The 16,530-nt window shown below is 31.5% G+C and overlaps 9 protein-coding genes across 9 annotated transcripts; 5 read left to right on the forward strand and 4 right to left on the reverse strand. All coding sequences in view use genetic code 6, as the record gives it.

The window, feature by feature from the left end:
• Positions 1 to 85: 85 nt before the first annotated feature.
• Positions 86 to 577, forward strand: SS50377_26310 (uncharacterized protein; the record flags this gene model as incomplete). The annotated part of the gene is made up of 1 exon (XM_067910120.1): positions 86 to 577. The coding sequence occupies one exon, from the start codon at positions 86 to 88 to the stop codon at positions 575 to 577; it is 492 nt and encodes a 163-aa protein (XP_067762876.1).
• A 1,080-nt stretch (positions 578 to 1,657) lies between these two features.
• On the reverse strand, positions 1,658 to 1,948 carry SS50377_26311 (uncharacterized protein; the record flags this gene model as incomplete). The annotated part of the gene is made up of 1 exon (XM_067910121.1): positions 1,658 to 1,948. One exon carries the CDS (start codon positions 1,946 to 1,948, stop codon positions 1,658 to 1,660), a length of 291 nt encoding a protein of 96 aa, XP_067762877.1.
• A 1,427-nt stretch (positions 1,949 to 3,375) lies between these two features.
• On the reverse strand, positions 3,376 to 4,617 carry SS50377_26312 (uncharacterized protein; the record flags this gene model as incomplete). Its single annotated transcript, XM_067910122.1, has 1 exon — positions 3,376 to 4,617. One exon carries the CDS (start codon positions 4,615 to 4,617, stop codon positions 3,376 to 3,378), a length of 1,242 nt encoding a protein of 413 aa, XP_067762878.1.
• A 59-nt stretch (positions 4,618 to 4,676) lies between these two features.
• SS50377_26313 (Sec7 domain-containing protein) lies at positions 4,677 to 7,616 on the forward strand (the record flags this gene model as incomplete). Its single annotated transcript, XM_067910123.1, has 1 exon — positions 4,677 to 7,616. The coding sequence occupies one exon, from the start codon at positions 4,677 to 4,679 to the stop codon at positions 7,614 to 7,616; it is 2,940 nt and encodes a 979-aa protein (XP_067762879.1).
• Positions 7,617 to 7,630: 14 nt separating this feature from the next.
• SS50377_26314 (uncharacterized protein) lies at positions 7,631 to 8,050 on the reverse strand (the record flags this gene model as incomplete). Its single annotated transcript, XM_067910124.1, has 1 exon — positions 7,631 to 8,050. One exon carries the CDS (start codon positions 8,048 to 8,050, stop codon positions 7,631 to 7,633), a length of 420 nt encoding a protein of 139 aa, XP_067762880.1.
• Positions 8,051 to 8,181: 131 nt separating this feature from the next.
• SS50377_26315 (uncharacterized protein) lies at positions 8,182 to 8,841 on the forward strand (the record flags this gene model as incomplete). The annotated part of the gene is made up of 1 exon (XM_067910125.1): positions 8,182 to 8,841. The coding sequence occupies one exon, from the start codon at positions 8,182 to 8,184 to the stop codon at positions 8,839 to 8,841; it is 660 nt and encodes a 219-aa protein (XP_067762881.1).
• Positions 8,842 to 8,975: 134 nt separating this feature from the next.
• Positions 8,976 to 10,115, forward strand: SS50377_26316 (Methyltransferase domain-containing protein; the record flags this gene model as incomplete). The annotated part of the gene is made up of 1 exon (XM_067910126.1): positions 8,976 to 10,115. The coding sequence occupies one exon, from the start codon at positions 8,976 to 8,978 to the stop codon at positions 10,113 to 10,115; it is 1,140 nt and encodes a 379-aa protein (XP_067762882.1).
• Positions 10,116 to 10,125: 10 nt separating this feature from the next.
• Positions 10,126 to 10,674, reverse strand: SS50377_26317 (uncharacterized protein; the record flags this gene model as incomplete). The annotated part of the gene is made up of 1 exon (XM_067910127.1): positions 10,126 to 10,674. The coding sequence occupies one exon, from the start codon at positions 10,672 to 10,674 to the stop codon at positions 10,126 to 10,128; it is 549 nt and encodes a 182-aa protein (XP_067762883.1).
• A 3,834-nt stretch (positions 10,675 to 14,508) lies between these two features.
• SS50377_26318 (Kinase, ULK) lies at positions 14,509 to 16,065 on the forward strand (the record flags this gene model as incomplete). The annotated part of the gene is made up of 1 exon (XM_067910128.1): positions 14,509 to 16,065. One exon carries the CDS (start codon positions 14,509 to 14,511, stop codon positions 16,063 to 16,065), a length of 1,557 nt encoding a protein of 518 aa, XP_067762884.1.
• Between the last annotated feature and the right edge of the window lie 465 nt (positions 16,066 to 16,530).

The raw sequence follows: 16,530 nt of genomic DNA on the forward strand, positions 1-16,530 counted from the left end.
TAGTTCTTGTATACTAAGATTTCTCACTATATTGAATATAATATAGTAATATTTCGTAATATAACATATAATTTTTATCAATATAATGATAGAGAGACTACCTACGCTAAATAACAGATTAGCAACACACCCTAAGACTAAAGTGAATGCCCTAAAATCATCTCGTACACAATAATCCTAGAAATTATTTGAAAAAGTCACACTAGCTTCTCTTTCATTGAATGATAATATTTTTATTGATAACTTAGATAGTGAACTTTGTGCTATTGAATAAGAGTTACCTGATTTATCACTTAGTACTGATTGTGATGATGGCCAATTTTTCCACCAAATTTGCATGCAAGCAAAGCTGAAAATGTAAATTAAGCTGACCATTTAAGACTTAAAATAGACAATATGTAAGGATAAAAAATTCTAAGATTTGATCGCTCTATAAAGATAGTAGATATGTTAAATTCTTATAATATAGAAAGCATTTTTTGACGCACATGGCTATTCAGCTATCTTTCACAAAAATGAATACCTTTCAAAAATTGATTACTAACAGTATTTTAAAAAATTTATTACTCAATTTTGAATTGATGTACTAAATTACTTCAGCAGATTACACATATTTAGATGATTTATAAGGTTAAACTTATTACTGTAGTGTTTATAGTATGTTCATAATGATAAATTAGTGTGTGTAAAATTGACTACAATCAAAGGCAAAAATTATATAAGATACTACTTATAGAGTCGCTATACGGTAAATAATAACTAATAAGTTAAAATTATTAATTAAGACTGATTGGTCAAATTTGATTATATGTGCATTTAGTTTTGCATCCATTAATTATACTAATAGCCAAAAGATATAGATATGAGCAATATTTCTTTTAATTTTATTCGATAACCTTATAAAATATTTATATAAGTATAAATGATAATATTAATTATATCATGTTTTTAGATCCCATTATATAATTTTATTTATATATTAGATTTTTAATATATTCTCATTTTTTAAAAATCATCAAGTAATCAGAGAATAATACACTTTACCAATGTTACTGTTAACACATTGTTCAACGAAAATAATGGTTATTAACTCATCTACCTAATAACTATCATTTATAGAGACTATTGAATTATATACAATATTAAGCACTGACTTTGATGAAAGTTCATTTTTCTTATTGTTATAAATATAGCTGAATATAAAAATAAAATTAACCATGTTGTAAATCAACGAAACAATACTTAAAAATTTAAGTTCCCTCTATAACTGAACCAATAAGCATAATAGATCAATTAATTATTAAAACTTAACAATAATTTTTCAAATAACCTAGAAATTTGATAACTTATCATTAAATAAAATAATTTACTTTACTAGAAAGTTGAATGAATATGTCCAAATAGTGATATATAGTATTATATCTTATACTAATCAATTAATTTTACACTACATTTCTACATAATATTCAATGAGTATTATAAATTTTGTTAAAAATATGCGCATATTTTATTACTTGATGATTTTATAAAATTTCAATATAAGACATGCTTATATTTCAAAACCTAATTATTAAATGTGGTTTATGTATATGTGACATCATACCTAATATAACAATACAATACAGATAATTTCAGTTTAATGATAATTAATATTATTTCACTACTTCCTTTATCGTATTCCTCTTTTAAATAATATACCTTTCATAGGAAAACATTCCTATCCAACTAAAATACCCAATAAAACTGTTCCACCATCCATCTCTATGCATGCATACAGTTTATCAGCACAAGATACAAACAGAAATTTAGAATCATATTCACCTAGATTTTTACCATACACATTTTATGCATGAATTAGCATATTAAATTATTCCCTGTTAATAGTAATTTATCTTATAATATGGCGGCTAGTAAACAGCAGAAATCGATTACTCTGTATCTTTTACATATTAGGTTAGGTTCAAGTTTTTGAGTATATATAATATATAGATATTATACATACAATTTTATAGAATAGTTACAAACCTAAACAATTTTTTTTAACAATAAAATGGATCCATAGATAAAACTTTTTTTTCGCAGATATTATATGCAACGATTGCAAAATTTACAGTATTGAATGAAATGAGTTTAAATGATGCATTATATCATTTTAATTAGTTTATTGATTGATTATTTAATGTCAAGTAGGCAAAAGAAAAATTGAATTTCCAATTAATACATCAATAGAAATAACAAATTATTAAGTCACAGATATCCATTTCAATCAATATGCTCCGCAGCCACTTTCTATATAATGAAATTTTACTATTCAACATTTAGTTTATTAAGGCTAATTTAACCTGAATACATCCTATTTTAACTTTATCCTATAATTATTACAAGCATTCAGTTCAGTTACCATTAATTTATATCATATCTATATGTTGTTTCCGCTATATTATTATATAATTTTACTATTAATTTATATATTCCTACTTAATACCTACACCATATATTGCCAGCGCTAGTATTAACTTACCTCGCGTCTCTATTCATGAATTTAACGTAAATTCTAATTAAACCTTCCAATCCCACTTATTAAATACCAAAATTCCAGCTTTTAACTATCTAGAACCTCGCTTGCTACTGCTGGAAAATTTAACTACATATTATCTTGAGCCCTTCTTACTATCACATCTAACCATTGGCTCAAAAGCTGTTCGCTCCTTCATCGCTTTTGTCCCCAATACACCCAAAATATCAATTTAAACTAATTTTTTCACTCCAAATCATCATTATTAGCTACGCAGCCTATTTGCCCCTATCTAGTCTGCCTGCGAATAATAGCAACCACACCCATTCAATCAGTAGACCAGAAACTCAATCCCCCCAATCAATCAATCAATCAATCAATCAATCAATCAATCAATCAATCAATCAATCAATCAATCAATCAATCAATCAATCAATCAATCAATCAATCAATCAATCAATCAATCAATCAATCAATCAATCAATCAATCAATCAATCAATCAATCAATCAATCAATCAATCAATCAATCAATCAATCAATCAATCAATCAATCAATCAATCAATCAATCAATCAATCAATCAATCAATCAATCAATCAATCAATCAATCAATCAATCAATCAATCAATCAACCCCCCTCCCTCCCCAACTCGGCTCGCACTGAACTTCACCCTTCCAATTTCTGACTAAATTTCCATTTCTCCAAATCACGTTAGTCCATTTTTCTCAAAAAAGTAAAAATTAAAAATAAATAAAATAAAAATAAAATAAAAATAAAATAAAAATAAATAAAATAAAATAAAAAAATAAAATTAAAATTTCAATGTCAATTCAATTTCAACTTTCCACTCCAAAAACCCTCACTCGTAATCCTCCATATCCAGCGCAAAAAAGTCGTCTTCGTAGTCTTAGCTGACCTCTAAATCGGCCAGGACGTTCTGCTCCCTCTTGACGTTTTTGAGGGCCAGGAGCCGCTGCGCGTCGACGCGTTTGAGGACGCTTTTGAGCTCCTTTCTGGGCTTGTTGGAGCCGTAGAATTCTCCGTTTTGGCCCAAAAGTACGGTATTTTCCCGGACGTTCAGGTCGTCGGCGTGCACGAAATTCTCGAAAAACGCGAGGGGGACCTGGCTGTAAACGGTCTTCGCGAGGTGCATTTTGAGCTGAAACTGGAAAATTCTGGTGAAAAACTGCCTGCAGATGTAGAAGAGGCCCTCGGGCTTCAAAAGGGGCGTTTGGGCGTCGAATTCGGCGCGCAAATCGGCTAGGCTGATTTTGTTTTGTAAGAATTCCAAATTGCAACTTTGGGTATATTATATGATATTATTGATAAATATATCAATTTCATTTTTCTACGGTAAACTTGAAACTTTCTCAAAATTAAGTAATTATATTAATGTTTTTATTCGCTCCACTTTCACGTCTTCGCTGTCGCTTTTGATCTGTCTCAAAAATTGACTGGCGGCCTCGATTTGGCCCAAATTTGCGTGCAGGACGCCCAAAATCAGGTACATTTCAGGCTGAATTTCGAGCGTTTTCTGCAGCAAAAATAGCTGATTTCGCTGTTTTTTGTAGAATTCGAACGCCTCGAAAAGCTTGAAATCGGCCAGAAAGTGCTGCAAAACGGCCTAAAACAGCACCAGGAACAGCTGGTTCGGCTGCGTCGACGAGATGCTGAAGTACTGCAAAATTATCGCCTGCACGTTCGACGCGGCGCGCAAAACGGCGATCAGCGCCGCCCTGTCCAGCGTGTGCTGCGCGCGGCTCAGGAACAGGTACGAAACGGCGTGGAAATGGTGTTTCAGGGACGAGATTTTGACGAGCGCGATGAGCGCGATTTTGACCGAAAAATCGTCCAGGTTCGTGAGCTGCAGGTGCGCCTCGAACGTTTTCAGGTTCTGCTGCTGCAGGTCGAAATCTGGGGAGTTGGTTAACGTGATCAAAAGCGGCTAAATGAACACTAGGAGCTGGGTCGAAAGTTGGTCTTTTTGGAGCTTCTGGATCAGGTCAGTATCTATCAGCTTGTAGATTTTGTTAACTGACGTTTCGTCTTTGATTTAGAGCGATATCTGCGCGATCAAATCGAGCGCGTTCGGCTGCGTCATTTTAGAGGACTGGGGAAAATAAAATCAGTATTATAATATAATAATGTGTTTTATGTAAAATGGAAGTTTTGCTACCATACGTAGATTTCGAGACGCAGCGGCTGATTATGCACAAAACGATAAATCCCAGTCAGCTTTACGATCTGATCTTTGAGAACCTCCCAGAAACCTGCTTTCCGGTGCTCTACGAGCACATTTTGCTGATTTCGCAGGGCGAGCTAGGCGCACTGTGCGAGCGCAGGCCCAACTTCAGGTTCCTCCAGTCCAAACATGGCCAGAAATTCGTTTCGCAGGTCGAAACGCAGCAGTTTTACGCTACCGAATTCGCTAACTCGGCGGCGTTTGTGGGCTGCTTCGAGTACGCAAACCAGCAGATTCGGTTCAGAGACACGCCACTGACGATGATACAGTTCGCGTTTGCGATCCAAATGCGGCAGGTCTACACGATGGACGAATTAGTGGACCTGTCAGTGCTGATGCTGCAGGACGACCAGCTCTTCCTGGCGTTGCACGCGCTTGTAGTAGAGCAGCTGAAGGGGTTGGCCGTCGAGGACCAAATTACGATCATTTTGTGCCTCTACGCGCCGCTGATTATGAAGCCGCTATCGAGCAACGTCCACATCGTATTTTTGACGGCAGGTGTGTCAGCTAGTCTGTAGGATTTGGCTTTTGACGTTCTGGTGACCTACTTCCCCCAAATTTAGCCGTATCTGCCATTCGAAATAGCGCAAATCCTGTTAAAGGCCCTTATTGCCAATGACTAAAGTGGCATTTTTCCGGGCCTCCTGACGATGACTTCTAACAAGAAGCAGATCATCGAGGAGCTGAACGCGAAAATAGACGAAAAATAGCGCATTCAGCAGTTGGTTTCCAAGCCAAAGCTGTTCAAGGAGAGCTTCAATGGCGACTTCACTGGATTTTTCAGCGAAAACGACGTCGCACCGGAAGCAAAATTCGATATCCTTTCGAGAAACTTAGATGAACTGAGCGCCTTTTTCGACTACAAAATCAGCTCCGTGGTCGTCAAAGAGGACAACGCGCTCCTGAAGGTCGTGCGACAGTGCCTGGCGGACTTCCTGCTGTCAGGCGAGGGACAAGCGGTCGAGAAGGTCGTGAACGCCATCGCGCTGAAGTGCGCCGAAAAGCTGCAGTTCGACCCAAAATCGTGTCTCTTCGTCGTCTGCGGCATCACGATGCTGAATACGCAATTCGACTTCGAGCTGCAGGGCCGGCGGCTGACCCGTTATATCAGCAGCGCCGACTTCATCAAAATGATGCACACGTCCCCCAATTTCGACGTACAAACCCTGGATGCACCCTTCCTGGCTGGCCTCTACGCTGGCCTCAAGACGACGCCACTGGGCCTGCATCACTGCATTTTCGAGGCGTTCACGTGCAACTTCATGACGTTCGACGCCGAGATCGCTGGTGGCTGCCCGCAGCTCTAGGAGCTCGTGCGCGTGCCGCACGCCCAGAAGGCAAACTACGCAACAGCGCAGTACTTCTGCAGGACGCGCGAGCGGCTGCAAGGCGGCGTCCCGCGCGCTGACAACGGCTTCGCGCTGGCGCCGCTGATGCTGGAGCACGCGCTGGCGGCCGTGGGCGCGTCGTCAAACTTCGGGCAAATTCAGGCGCTGCTGGACGCGATTTTGGACGCTTTCGCGGGATCCGAGAGCTCGAATTTCGTGATAAACGGCGTCCTCGCGCTGCTCTCAATCTGCGGCTTCCAGAACTCCGAGATTCTGGCGCTTTCGGACGCCTCCCAGATCGCGCAAATGGCCGCTGCTGCGAAATTGAATCGAAAACAAATTCAGATTTTCGCTTCTATTTTGAAAATTTTGCCCGCCGTCATTCCCCATTTTAACGATTCTGAGCTGGATCAGGTGCTCTACAATTTGCTGATTTTGGACGCGCTGCGGCTGTCGGATTTCGGCTCCAGCCAGCCGTTTCTGGCGCTGCAGCCGCTGCTGCGCGCGGGCGATTTCGCGGTTTTCGCTGCGATTTTCGCGCGTTTCAGACCGTTTCTGGCCGCGAAAACGATCGAAATCGTCGATTTCACGAACTTGAAGTACCTGCTTTTCACGCAAATCGGGCCCAAAACGCAGCGCGTGCCGGCGTCCAAGGAGGTGCTCAAGGTGGCCGTTTTGCAGCCGTTCCAGTACGCGACAAACTTGGCGATAACGCGTATTTTGAGCTGGTTTCTGGGCGAGAAAAGCGCCAAAACGAGCGTTCTGCTGAGCGAAATCTGCGCCTGCAGGGACCTCGTCTGGGCGCGCCTGCAGCCGGGCCAGATCGTGAAGATAGAGCGCGCGTTCCGGGTCTAGCAGCAGCCGTTTTTGGAGGTTTTTCAGGGAATGAAAAGTCAAATTGTGCTGAATGGCGCGTTTGCAGTCACGCTGAAGGAGGCGTACTAGTTTTTGGAGGCCCAGGAGCCCGTGGAGTTCAGCGCGCAGGAGTTCCTTCAGCTCGTTCTGCGCCTGCGCGAGAACGCGCGATACCGGCAGATTTGGCTCCCTTTCGTGCCGAAGTTTTTCGTGTTCTCGCAGCAGAAGCTCAAGGACTGTGAGAGCGCGATTGTAGAGGATCTGGTGGCTAGGACCGACCTGGCTGGGTTTGCGTTCTTTTTGGAGGATGTGCAGAATCTGTCTACGCTGATTCTGCTGTACAAGATGCTTACCGGGCTCGAACTTGACTTTTTGCTGCTCAAAAAGAGCATTGCGGATTTTGTTATATCAGTTAAAACGGTTGGAATCGTGCAATTGGCAGAAAATCTGGACAGCGAAAAGGTCAGGATTGCAGTTTCTGAGCTTGTAGTGCTGCAGGAGAGGCTGACGCTAAACGATGTTTTGGGCGCAGTTTTGGTAAGAAATTTAGCGGTGTCAAACGAGATTGATTTTGGTGTTAAAATAGGCATCTAGGAGTTCACTATCGGAATTTTATGTGTTGTGCTAGGAGTAGAGCTGAAATCTTAGTTTTCTTGGTTCTCGTAGAGTAAGTGAAGGATATGAAGTGTTCACTCATTTTTGTTCAATTTAGTAACTTCTTCAAGCTCTGATTGCACTCTCTTTAACGCGTCGATTAAGTGCTTATTTTATTTTTTAAGCTGGTCGCATTCGCTCTTAGTTACAGCCCAACCTTGTATGCCGTCGGCCTTTTCAGCCTCTAAACAAGCGCACCTTTCCTTATACTGTTCAAGTTCGGCAATCTTTGCTTCAGCCTGCAAGATTTTTAACTTCAAAAATTGATCAGAGCCGTTGAACGCAGGGGGAGTGGTGAGAGTAGGGATATTTTCAATAAACTCTTTTTTATCAGTGGAGGTAGGAGCAGGAATAGATTATGAGGAAGCTAATCTAGAATCACCTAACGAGCGACGAGATACATTTGAAGGTGATGGCTATGCAAGGGGTTTTGTTAAAGCGAGAGAATGGTCCATTTAGTAGATTGAAAAGAAACGGCGGAAAAAAATTTATAATATTATATTGTTATATATAAAATTGTTACAAATAAAGTATTTGTTTATAATATGATATTTAATATTTATTAAATTAAAAACTATATTAAAAAATGGAGCAGAGCATCCTAGACAGGATTGCCCTTCAAAAATAAATATTATATGGTGATACTGGAGTTTAGTGTTATTAAAATCCATAAAAAGTTGTTTATAGGATCTAAATCGAAGAAAAAAATGATCCGTTTGCAGAAAATTATGACGAATATGCATATGATTTGTAGTAGTAAAATGAATATGCTGAGGTATTAATGGAAGATTTACCTGAACCTATTCATATTCCGATTTAATCCCCGGATATCCCAATTGAATTTGAGGAAAATAATTAAGTTAGCCACTTTATAATAGATAATGTAGATAGTTCAGAAGCCCCTAGCGAAAGTTAAATTTTAGATGTAATATATAAGCAAAAAGGACAATACTCTTATGAGAATTTTGACAAATAAGATAACCTAGATAAAGAGATAGATTAGAAAAATACTAAGTTACCAAAAGTACCAATTAAAAATCCTTCTGTTAACAAACTTACTAATGATTTTCGCTAAATATTGGTTGATTAAAAGATCATGTCATAAAAAATAGAGCCAGACTTTAGTAATAGTTAAACTTTTATAAATAACCAGGATGTAATACATAAAATTATATTTTTAAATAACCCTAGATAGACAGATTTTATTGATGATATTTTGAATTTGCCAGTTAGTAGACCAGAATGAATTATTTTCATTATACTGATATTTAGTAATAGCGATGTACGTTACTTCATTAATTATACTAGTTTGACTTACCATGCTACATCTTATATAGACAATTAATACAAATTAAAAATATATTTATTCCACTCCTAAAAATGGATCATACTGGTTTAAATTAATTCTTAATTTATCGTGATTCATCTATCAATCATGAACTATTTGGAGCATTATCAAATTTTAGAGATTTATAGTTTGCTGCTCCTTATAAATATGAAGATTTTGAAGCTTATTCTACTTAGTTTAGAAAAATATTTCCATATGAAAACGATTCTAAGGCTCCTTTGATAACTGACGATCCTTTATTATCTAAAAATGCTATTTTTATAATTACAAAAGACTCTTTTACAAGAACAGAGGGTGCTAATTTTGAAACACCCGATGGTGTTCTTTCTGATCCACCAATAAATTCAAACACATAATTTTTAGCACTTTTAAACTCAAAACATTAAGTATGGTATTTGGACCTATTATCTATTTGGATATCGCGGCGTTGCCCCGTTAAAAGAAATATTTCAACTAAAGAATTAACACATTTAATTTATTAATTCAAAACTGATGATATTATTCTTTAAAAGATTTATTAATATTTTTATAATCGACCAGCTCCTCCTCCTTAATAGTTACCCCCGCCAAATTCATAAAAGCGCGTGAGTTAACGGGTAAAAGAGATTAAAACTCTTTTAAAAGATCGTAAGATATCATCAGCACTCGATATAGGTTGCAGCGATGGATTTATTATCTAGGCTTTAGGTTAAGAGCTGCAAATAAATGTTGTTGGAATTGACATACGGCCTCCATAGTGCAAAATTAAATTTCATGAAACCACAGGCTCCGAATTTGTCGATGAATTAGAAGGATAGTTTGATTTAGTATGTATAATGATGACATTGCATCACGTTGAAAAATGGAAAATAATGATTAAAAATGCTTTAAAATATTTGAAAAAAGGAGGATTTTTGTTTATACGAGACCATGATGCATTTGAAAATGATTATAAGATTTTATTAGACCTACATGATTAAGCATTTAATTCATGTATATGGGAGACTCCAGAAAGCGATACATTTGAATTTTAGAAAAATTGTAGAAGTTGGTTTTTAAGCTATCTAGATGTTAAAGAAGAGATTTTAACATATGATGGATTAGAAATGGTCGAAAAATTTAATTTTACTGGATAAGAGTTTGATTGGAGATGTTATGGTAGTGTGTGGTATGCTTTATTCAACAAAGAGTGAATTTATTCGTTCATTTCATAAGAGACATTAGTTTACCACACTCTAGACTGTTTAGATTTTTAATAGAGTCATAAATTTAACCCCAGTTCTTTTTACAGATTTCATGAATTTGCGTATCATTTGAGTTAAATATTCTAACTAAAAATGAAAGTGCTTTATCAATAAGAGACTAATCTTTTTCTTATAGTAAGAAGGTTTTTAATACTTCGAATACTGGAACACCTAATACACCACAATCTTATTAGTAAATAATAAGATGCTTAAAGTTTTTTTCTTATATAATTTGTTCAAAAAGATTAATTGAACAATTTTTTATTTTTATATTACTATATAGGGTAAGCATACCTAAGGTTAGGATAACTTTAAATGTAGGTTGACATGATACGATTGATTACACTATTTACAATGTCTTTAGTACAAAATTCTCAAGGAATTAAATGTTTAGCGTTAAATTTTAACCATTTGATAAATATAAATTTTTCTGTGAACAAGATGATTAATTTAAAACAGCAACTGCAGAGTATAATGCATCAATCATATTTTCAAAACATGAAACCATATAGTTTTATTATGATATTTATGAAATAGTAATAGCATGATTAATAATACTAGATAATAAATCAATAAACGTTTCAGATTCCAATTGGTAATAAAATAAGAACTAGCCTTATAAAAATTTAAAAAATAATGGAGTACAACTTTACTCAGATATATCGTTAAGCGGCGTATTACTAAATATATTATTTAAGATTGTTAAAACAAGAGTACATAGTAAAACAGAATTAAATTATTATTTTTATTTAATTTCTTATTAGAAAAACCTTAAAGTTCTTTACTATTTCATATTTAATAACTGATTAATAGCTTAAATAAACTAAATTGATTTTTACTCAGATAAACATATTAAAATTCCCATCATAAAAGAAATAAAATTATTTTATGTACATAATTTGTCAACAATTTATAGATTAAAATCATATAAAGTCACAAAAATAATTATATTAAATATCTTTTGCAGCATGTCTATTAAATTTATCGATTCATATGATAATATGAATTATATAAATGCATAAAGGCAATCTTATGTAGTAACAGTTGCTTGAATAACAGTACTAATTTTTTACTGGTAAAATTATATATTACTCCTTTGTTACTGCATTTAAAATGAAATTTATTGAAAAATATATTCAATGATAGATAATTTGTTATCATAATCAATTTCAGAAATAAGAACGTTAGATAGTATTGATTCATCATAAATAAATAACTCCAAAATATCCTTTGACGTCAATATATGCAATTTTGTATTAATCAAATAACCAATATTGTTGGATAATGGTTAAGAGAAATTCTATATTTTTAACAATAATTATTCAAATAGTTACAATAGTTCTTTGTCATTAACTACGGAAGAAAAACTGTTTATAAAATCCTCATTAGAATCAGGATCATTTAATAGATTGATTATTAGGTTAACGTGATTAAATTACTCATGGGTTACAATTGAATATTATGATATATACAAGATAATTTACAACACATGAGTTTTTACTAAGTTAATATTATTAGTTTAATAAAATTCGGATAGTTTTATACAGAATTAATTGTTAATAGTTGTATCTGTGATAATATATTGATTTTAGTTGATAAGTAACGAAATTACTAGAATTGTATCTGAATTTATTGAAAGTAACTATAAAACTTCAAACATAACAAAAATATTTAGTAGTTAGATGTTGTCAGATTGTGATTATATAGATAATAATTCGATGTCTTGTAAATTTATCGTAGCTTTTTAGCTATCGAATAAATCAAAAATAAATATCTAACCTATTGATATTAAAATTTATTATAACTATTAGATATATATCAGAGATTAGTTGCTTTTAAGTTTACTAAATAGTTAATTAATATAAAATCCTTAGTTATTATATATATCATTTGATAAATACTCTATTAAAAAACTATAAGTTTACTACAGTTATAATTATGTATGTATAATAATAATTACAATAGAAGTAAGTTTTTAATCTTATGATTCTAATAAACGAATTAGCAAATTTATCCATTATTAAATATCTAAAAATTACTTAATAATTTCTATATCAATAATGCTGGTTAACTAAAAGAAATGAGATAATAAATCATCTCTATTCAAAAAAATTAGATTATAAATTTGTTAATAATATTATTCAATACATTTTAAGTTAGTAATATCAATTTATAGATTTGATAAGTAAGATTCTATTTTTTGTAAATAATTAGTATAATCATTCAACTAAAGCTTTATCAATATATATAATAACTGCAAATCCTAAACACCAAATTCTTATTTCTCAAAAATTAGCGTAACTAATTTGACTAATAATAGATTTTCTGAGTTTTCTATAAAAATATCTTTTAATACATCCAAAAGTGATGATGTAATAATTATTTTGTGATTTTATTCATTATCTAATAGATTTATAACTAATTTTAATAAAAAATATAGGATTTCATTATAAATTTGATATGTTTCTTCACATAGACTGAGCTGAATAAAAATTTAACATATATAACTACCCAATTTGTTACTTATAACATGTTTACTTAGTTATTTAATTTATAAAGATTAAATAATATTACTAATATCCTATTCAAAAATAACATCAGAATTTTAATATTAACTATTAAAAAATAAACTTATTAATTATAAACTTAATATCAGTAATGTTTCTTATAAATCTTATGATACCTAGTAATTAAACTTTATATTATTAATAAATGAATGAATATTGAAAACAATTTAATAAATATCTTTTAAAACTATATGCAAGAAATGCCTTTATATTTAGGGCTCTTACATAAAATAATTCAAAATTTTAAATAGATGAGAAATAACTTATCCTTATTAGAAAAACTATTATATAATTTGTTCCTATTAGTCATCTTGCTAAATTACTGTGTTGAAAAGACATAGCAAGTTACGCAGAAACTAAAAGTTGTTTGATTGCACTATAGTTTAGTCGAAAGTATTTTATTTTAATGATTTCTAAATATTATAAAATTCATATTCAATTTCTAAAATAAGAGATCTAAAAAAATAAGGCTCTATAATAATTACATAATTAATAATATTTTGCATATAATATATATTCTAGAAGATTAATGCCCTTAGTAAACTTTATTATGGAATATCTAGCAAGGATGGATTAGTTTAATCAAACTAATATATAAAGCTCTTTTCAGAATCAACTAAAAAATGCATATTTTTATTTAATGTACAAATAAAGCTTGAAATTTCTGACTTATTATCAGCAAAATCTTAATTACCTTCCATTTTTATTATAAATTGCAGCAAAAATAGTAAATAATTATAACAAACATCTTTATTAATGATAACTTAACATGTAATTGTATCATAATAGATTATTCTATCTAAAATTTTTAAAAGTAATTAGATATTTTATTATTCAATGAACACTTAGACAAGTACTTATGGTTAGCTACTAAAAATAAAGTATAAAAATTTTATAATTCTTAGAAGTAAAACATTATTTAATGAGTTGTCAATAATTCTAAGTAATTTGATAACAATTAGTGAAAGCGTACTAGTTTAAATTTTATTCTTTTAATACAATTAATATACTTAAGACACCAGTGAATAACAATTAGCATCATTAGCATTTTTATCTAATTATAATAAATCCTATATTACAGAATAAGTAAAATCATTTTTTAATAATGTTTACGGTTGTTAGGATAAATTTGTAAGCAAGATAGTTGATTGCAATAGTTAGTCGTTTTCAATGTCTTTATCAGCTACCTATCTCTGTTTTAGCAAGGTGGTAAACTCTTATGCCTTGTTAGAATCTTTAAATTGAATTATTATATCGTGAAAGTAAACTAAATCTAATTTTGTACTTACGTAAAATTAAATAACTAATTAATAGACAAAAATTACAATATCATTATGCTTTACAAATAGCATAATTTTATCTTTTGCTGTATAGGTTGACAGTTGTCCTTGAATATTAGATAAAATAAATTGATTATTCTGAATAGTTAGAATCCTTACTTCACTGGTAAAATTATTCATTAAAATCTAGTTATTTGGTTATAAATATTATATGCTGTACTAAATATAATATTAAAATATATTAAACAATAATAATTCTCTCAAATAATAGGTTAGTTTTTACTTGAAAATAATAGAGAGGCGGTAACATATTATATTTAATATTAATAATTAATATTTTTATATATATTTATCTGCCAAAAATTCATTGGAAAAACTATACATTTTATAATATTCCAAGAATCTTCTAATATAACATTTTACTGTAAAAGAATTATCATTTAACTTATCATTAACTTATTCATATTAGTTATATTTATTAGATTATTTATAGAAATGGAATATGTGTACTCAAAGACAATGCAACGAATTCCATTAGATTAAATAAATGATATTGAAAGAGTCTTACAAATACTACGTAGATATAAATTTACATACGGGGTTCTTAATTTTAACTACAGTACTGATTCTGAAAATTTAATTATAGAAAATGATTAGTATGATGAAGATTTATAACTATTTAAATAATAATACCGACTTATTACTGTTTATGAAGCTGAATAATTTATTACTAAATGTATTATGGCGGCAAGATATGTTGCATTAAGTGATATCTTCTTAGGCGGTTATTGTTTAGATGATTTCTGTCTTATATATAAGGGTTTAGATTATGAGGTTAAAATTAAGGTTAAAGCGGACAAAATTGTTAATTTTATTAACAATTCGATTTAATTTGAGTATTTAGATGCACCTGAGTTAAAAATTGGTATAATAACAGAGAAGGCTGATTTCTGGAGTTTTGGAAAGTGTTTTATGGAGCTTGTAAAAATAAATAGTAATTAGCTTTTAAATAAATAATAGACATTAGAAGATTTGCTAGAATGTCTTGATATATAAGATTTGCGTTTACTATAATTATTAAAATCTATGATTGATATTGATTACAAAAAACGACTAACATATAGTTAGTTTAAAAGACTATATATAGATGGATTAGTTTAAATTACATCAATTAATTCAAAGTACATTGGTTAAACATAAATATGTCCATCTTTTGACGCATTATTAAAATAAAGAAAATTAACGACTATTAAATAACTTGGAGAAGGATCATTTGGTACCGTGGATCTAGTTGAAAACGAACTAGGTGAATAATTTGCAGCTAAGTTTATTAAGGTTTAAAACTAAAGATAAATGAATAAGGCCTCATCAGAAATGATAGCAATGTTTAAAAATTTGTAATCAGAATACGTTATTAATATTTTATATGCTCATAAAGTTTTTATAAAATTTGATTGTTATGTTTTAGTGTAATAAGAATACGCTTCTAATGGCGATATGCGAAATTTTATGTTTAAATATAGTAATTAGTTAACAAATAAACATAAGTTGAAATTTTTTTATGATATTTCCTGCGCATTAGTTGCAATCAAAAAATAGGAAATTATTCATAGAGACTTAAAGCCAGACAACATTTTAATTTCTGAAAACTTTACTGCAAAATTATCCGATTTTGGCTGTAATTAATTGACAATCAATACATAAAGTTAAAGTTCTTTTTAAGGTACGCTTGGTTATATAGCCCCAGAGGTTATAACAAGTGGTAATATATCATTTTAAGTTGATGTTTGGAGTTTTGGTATAATGCTTCGTGAATATTGCAAGGATTCTCCTTTAATTAAAGATTGTCTTTAAGAAAATCCTTAAAATAGGATTTCTATTGAGTAGATTTAGCTAGAACTATCTATTTATAAGAATGCAAAATTTAACATAGAATTATGTGATGATAGTGACAGCATGGTTTCATTTGCTGATGACTTCTCTTTCACGAATATACTTGAAGATAAGTTTAGTTTCAATGATTATAGTTTAAATTTAGAAGCTTCTCAGTGATTTATATTTATTATGATTCAAATTTATACTTTGCAAATATTACATCGTAAAGTAATATTCACTTAATTTGTTAATATATCACACTAATATATATCAATAAAGCAAAATATCTTATTTAATTTGAAATCCGGACGTTAGAATGATAATACTTAAAGCAGATTTGCTCTTTGTTAAACTTTAATTTTAAATTGCAAGATGAAATTTATATGAAATTTTACTAAAGTTAAATATTAGGGACTTCATTTATTTTTAATTAAATAAGAAGTTACAGTAATAAATTATAAGATCATATTTCATTAGATATTACTCTTAAATTATGACTAATATTTATTAACAAAAATTGACTGATAGATTCCAGTAGGCAAAACTTAAGTACATAATTGGTGAAAACTAGTAAACTTGAAACTATTTCGCAAGAATACTTATATATTGTACTTATTTGAATCATTTTCATGTATATTTCCT

Source organism: Spironucleus salmonicida, chromosome 6 (genome assembly GCF_000497125.1).
Source record: "Spironucleus salmonicida strain ATCC 50377 chromosome 6, whole genome shotgun sequence".
Taxonomy (NCBI): domain Eukaryota; phylum Fornicata; order Diplomonadida; family Hexamitidae; genus Spironucleus; species Spironucleus salmonicida.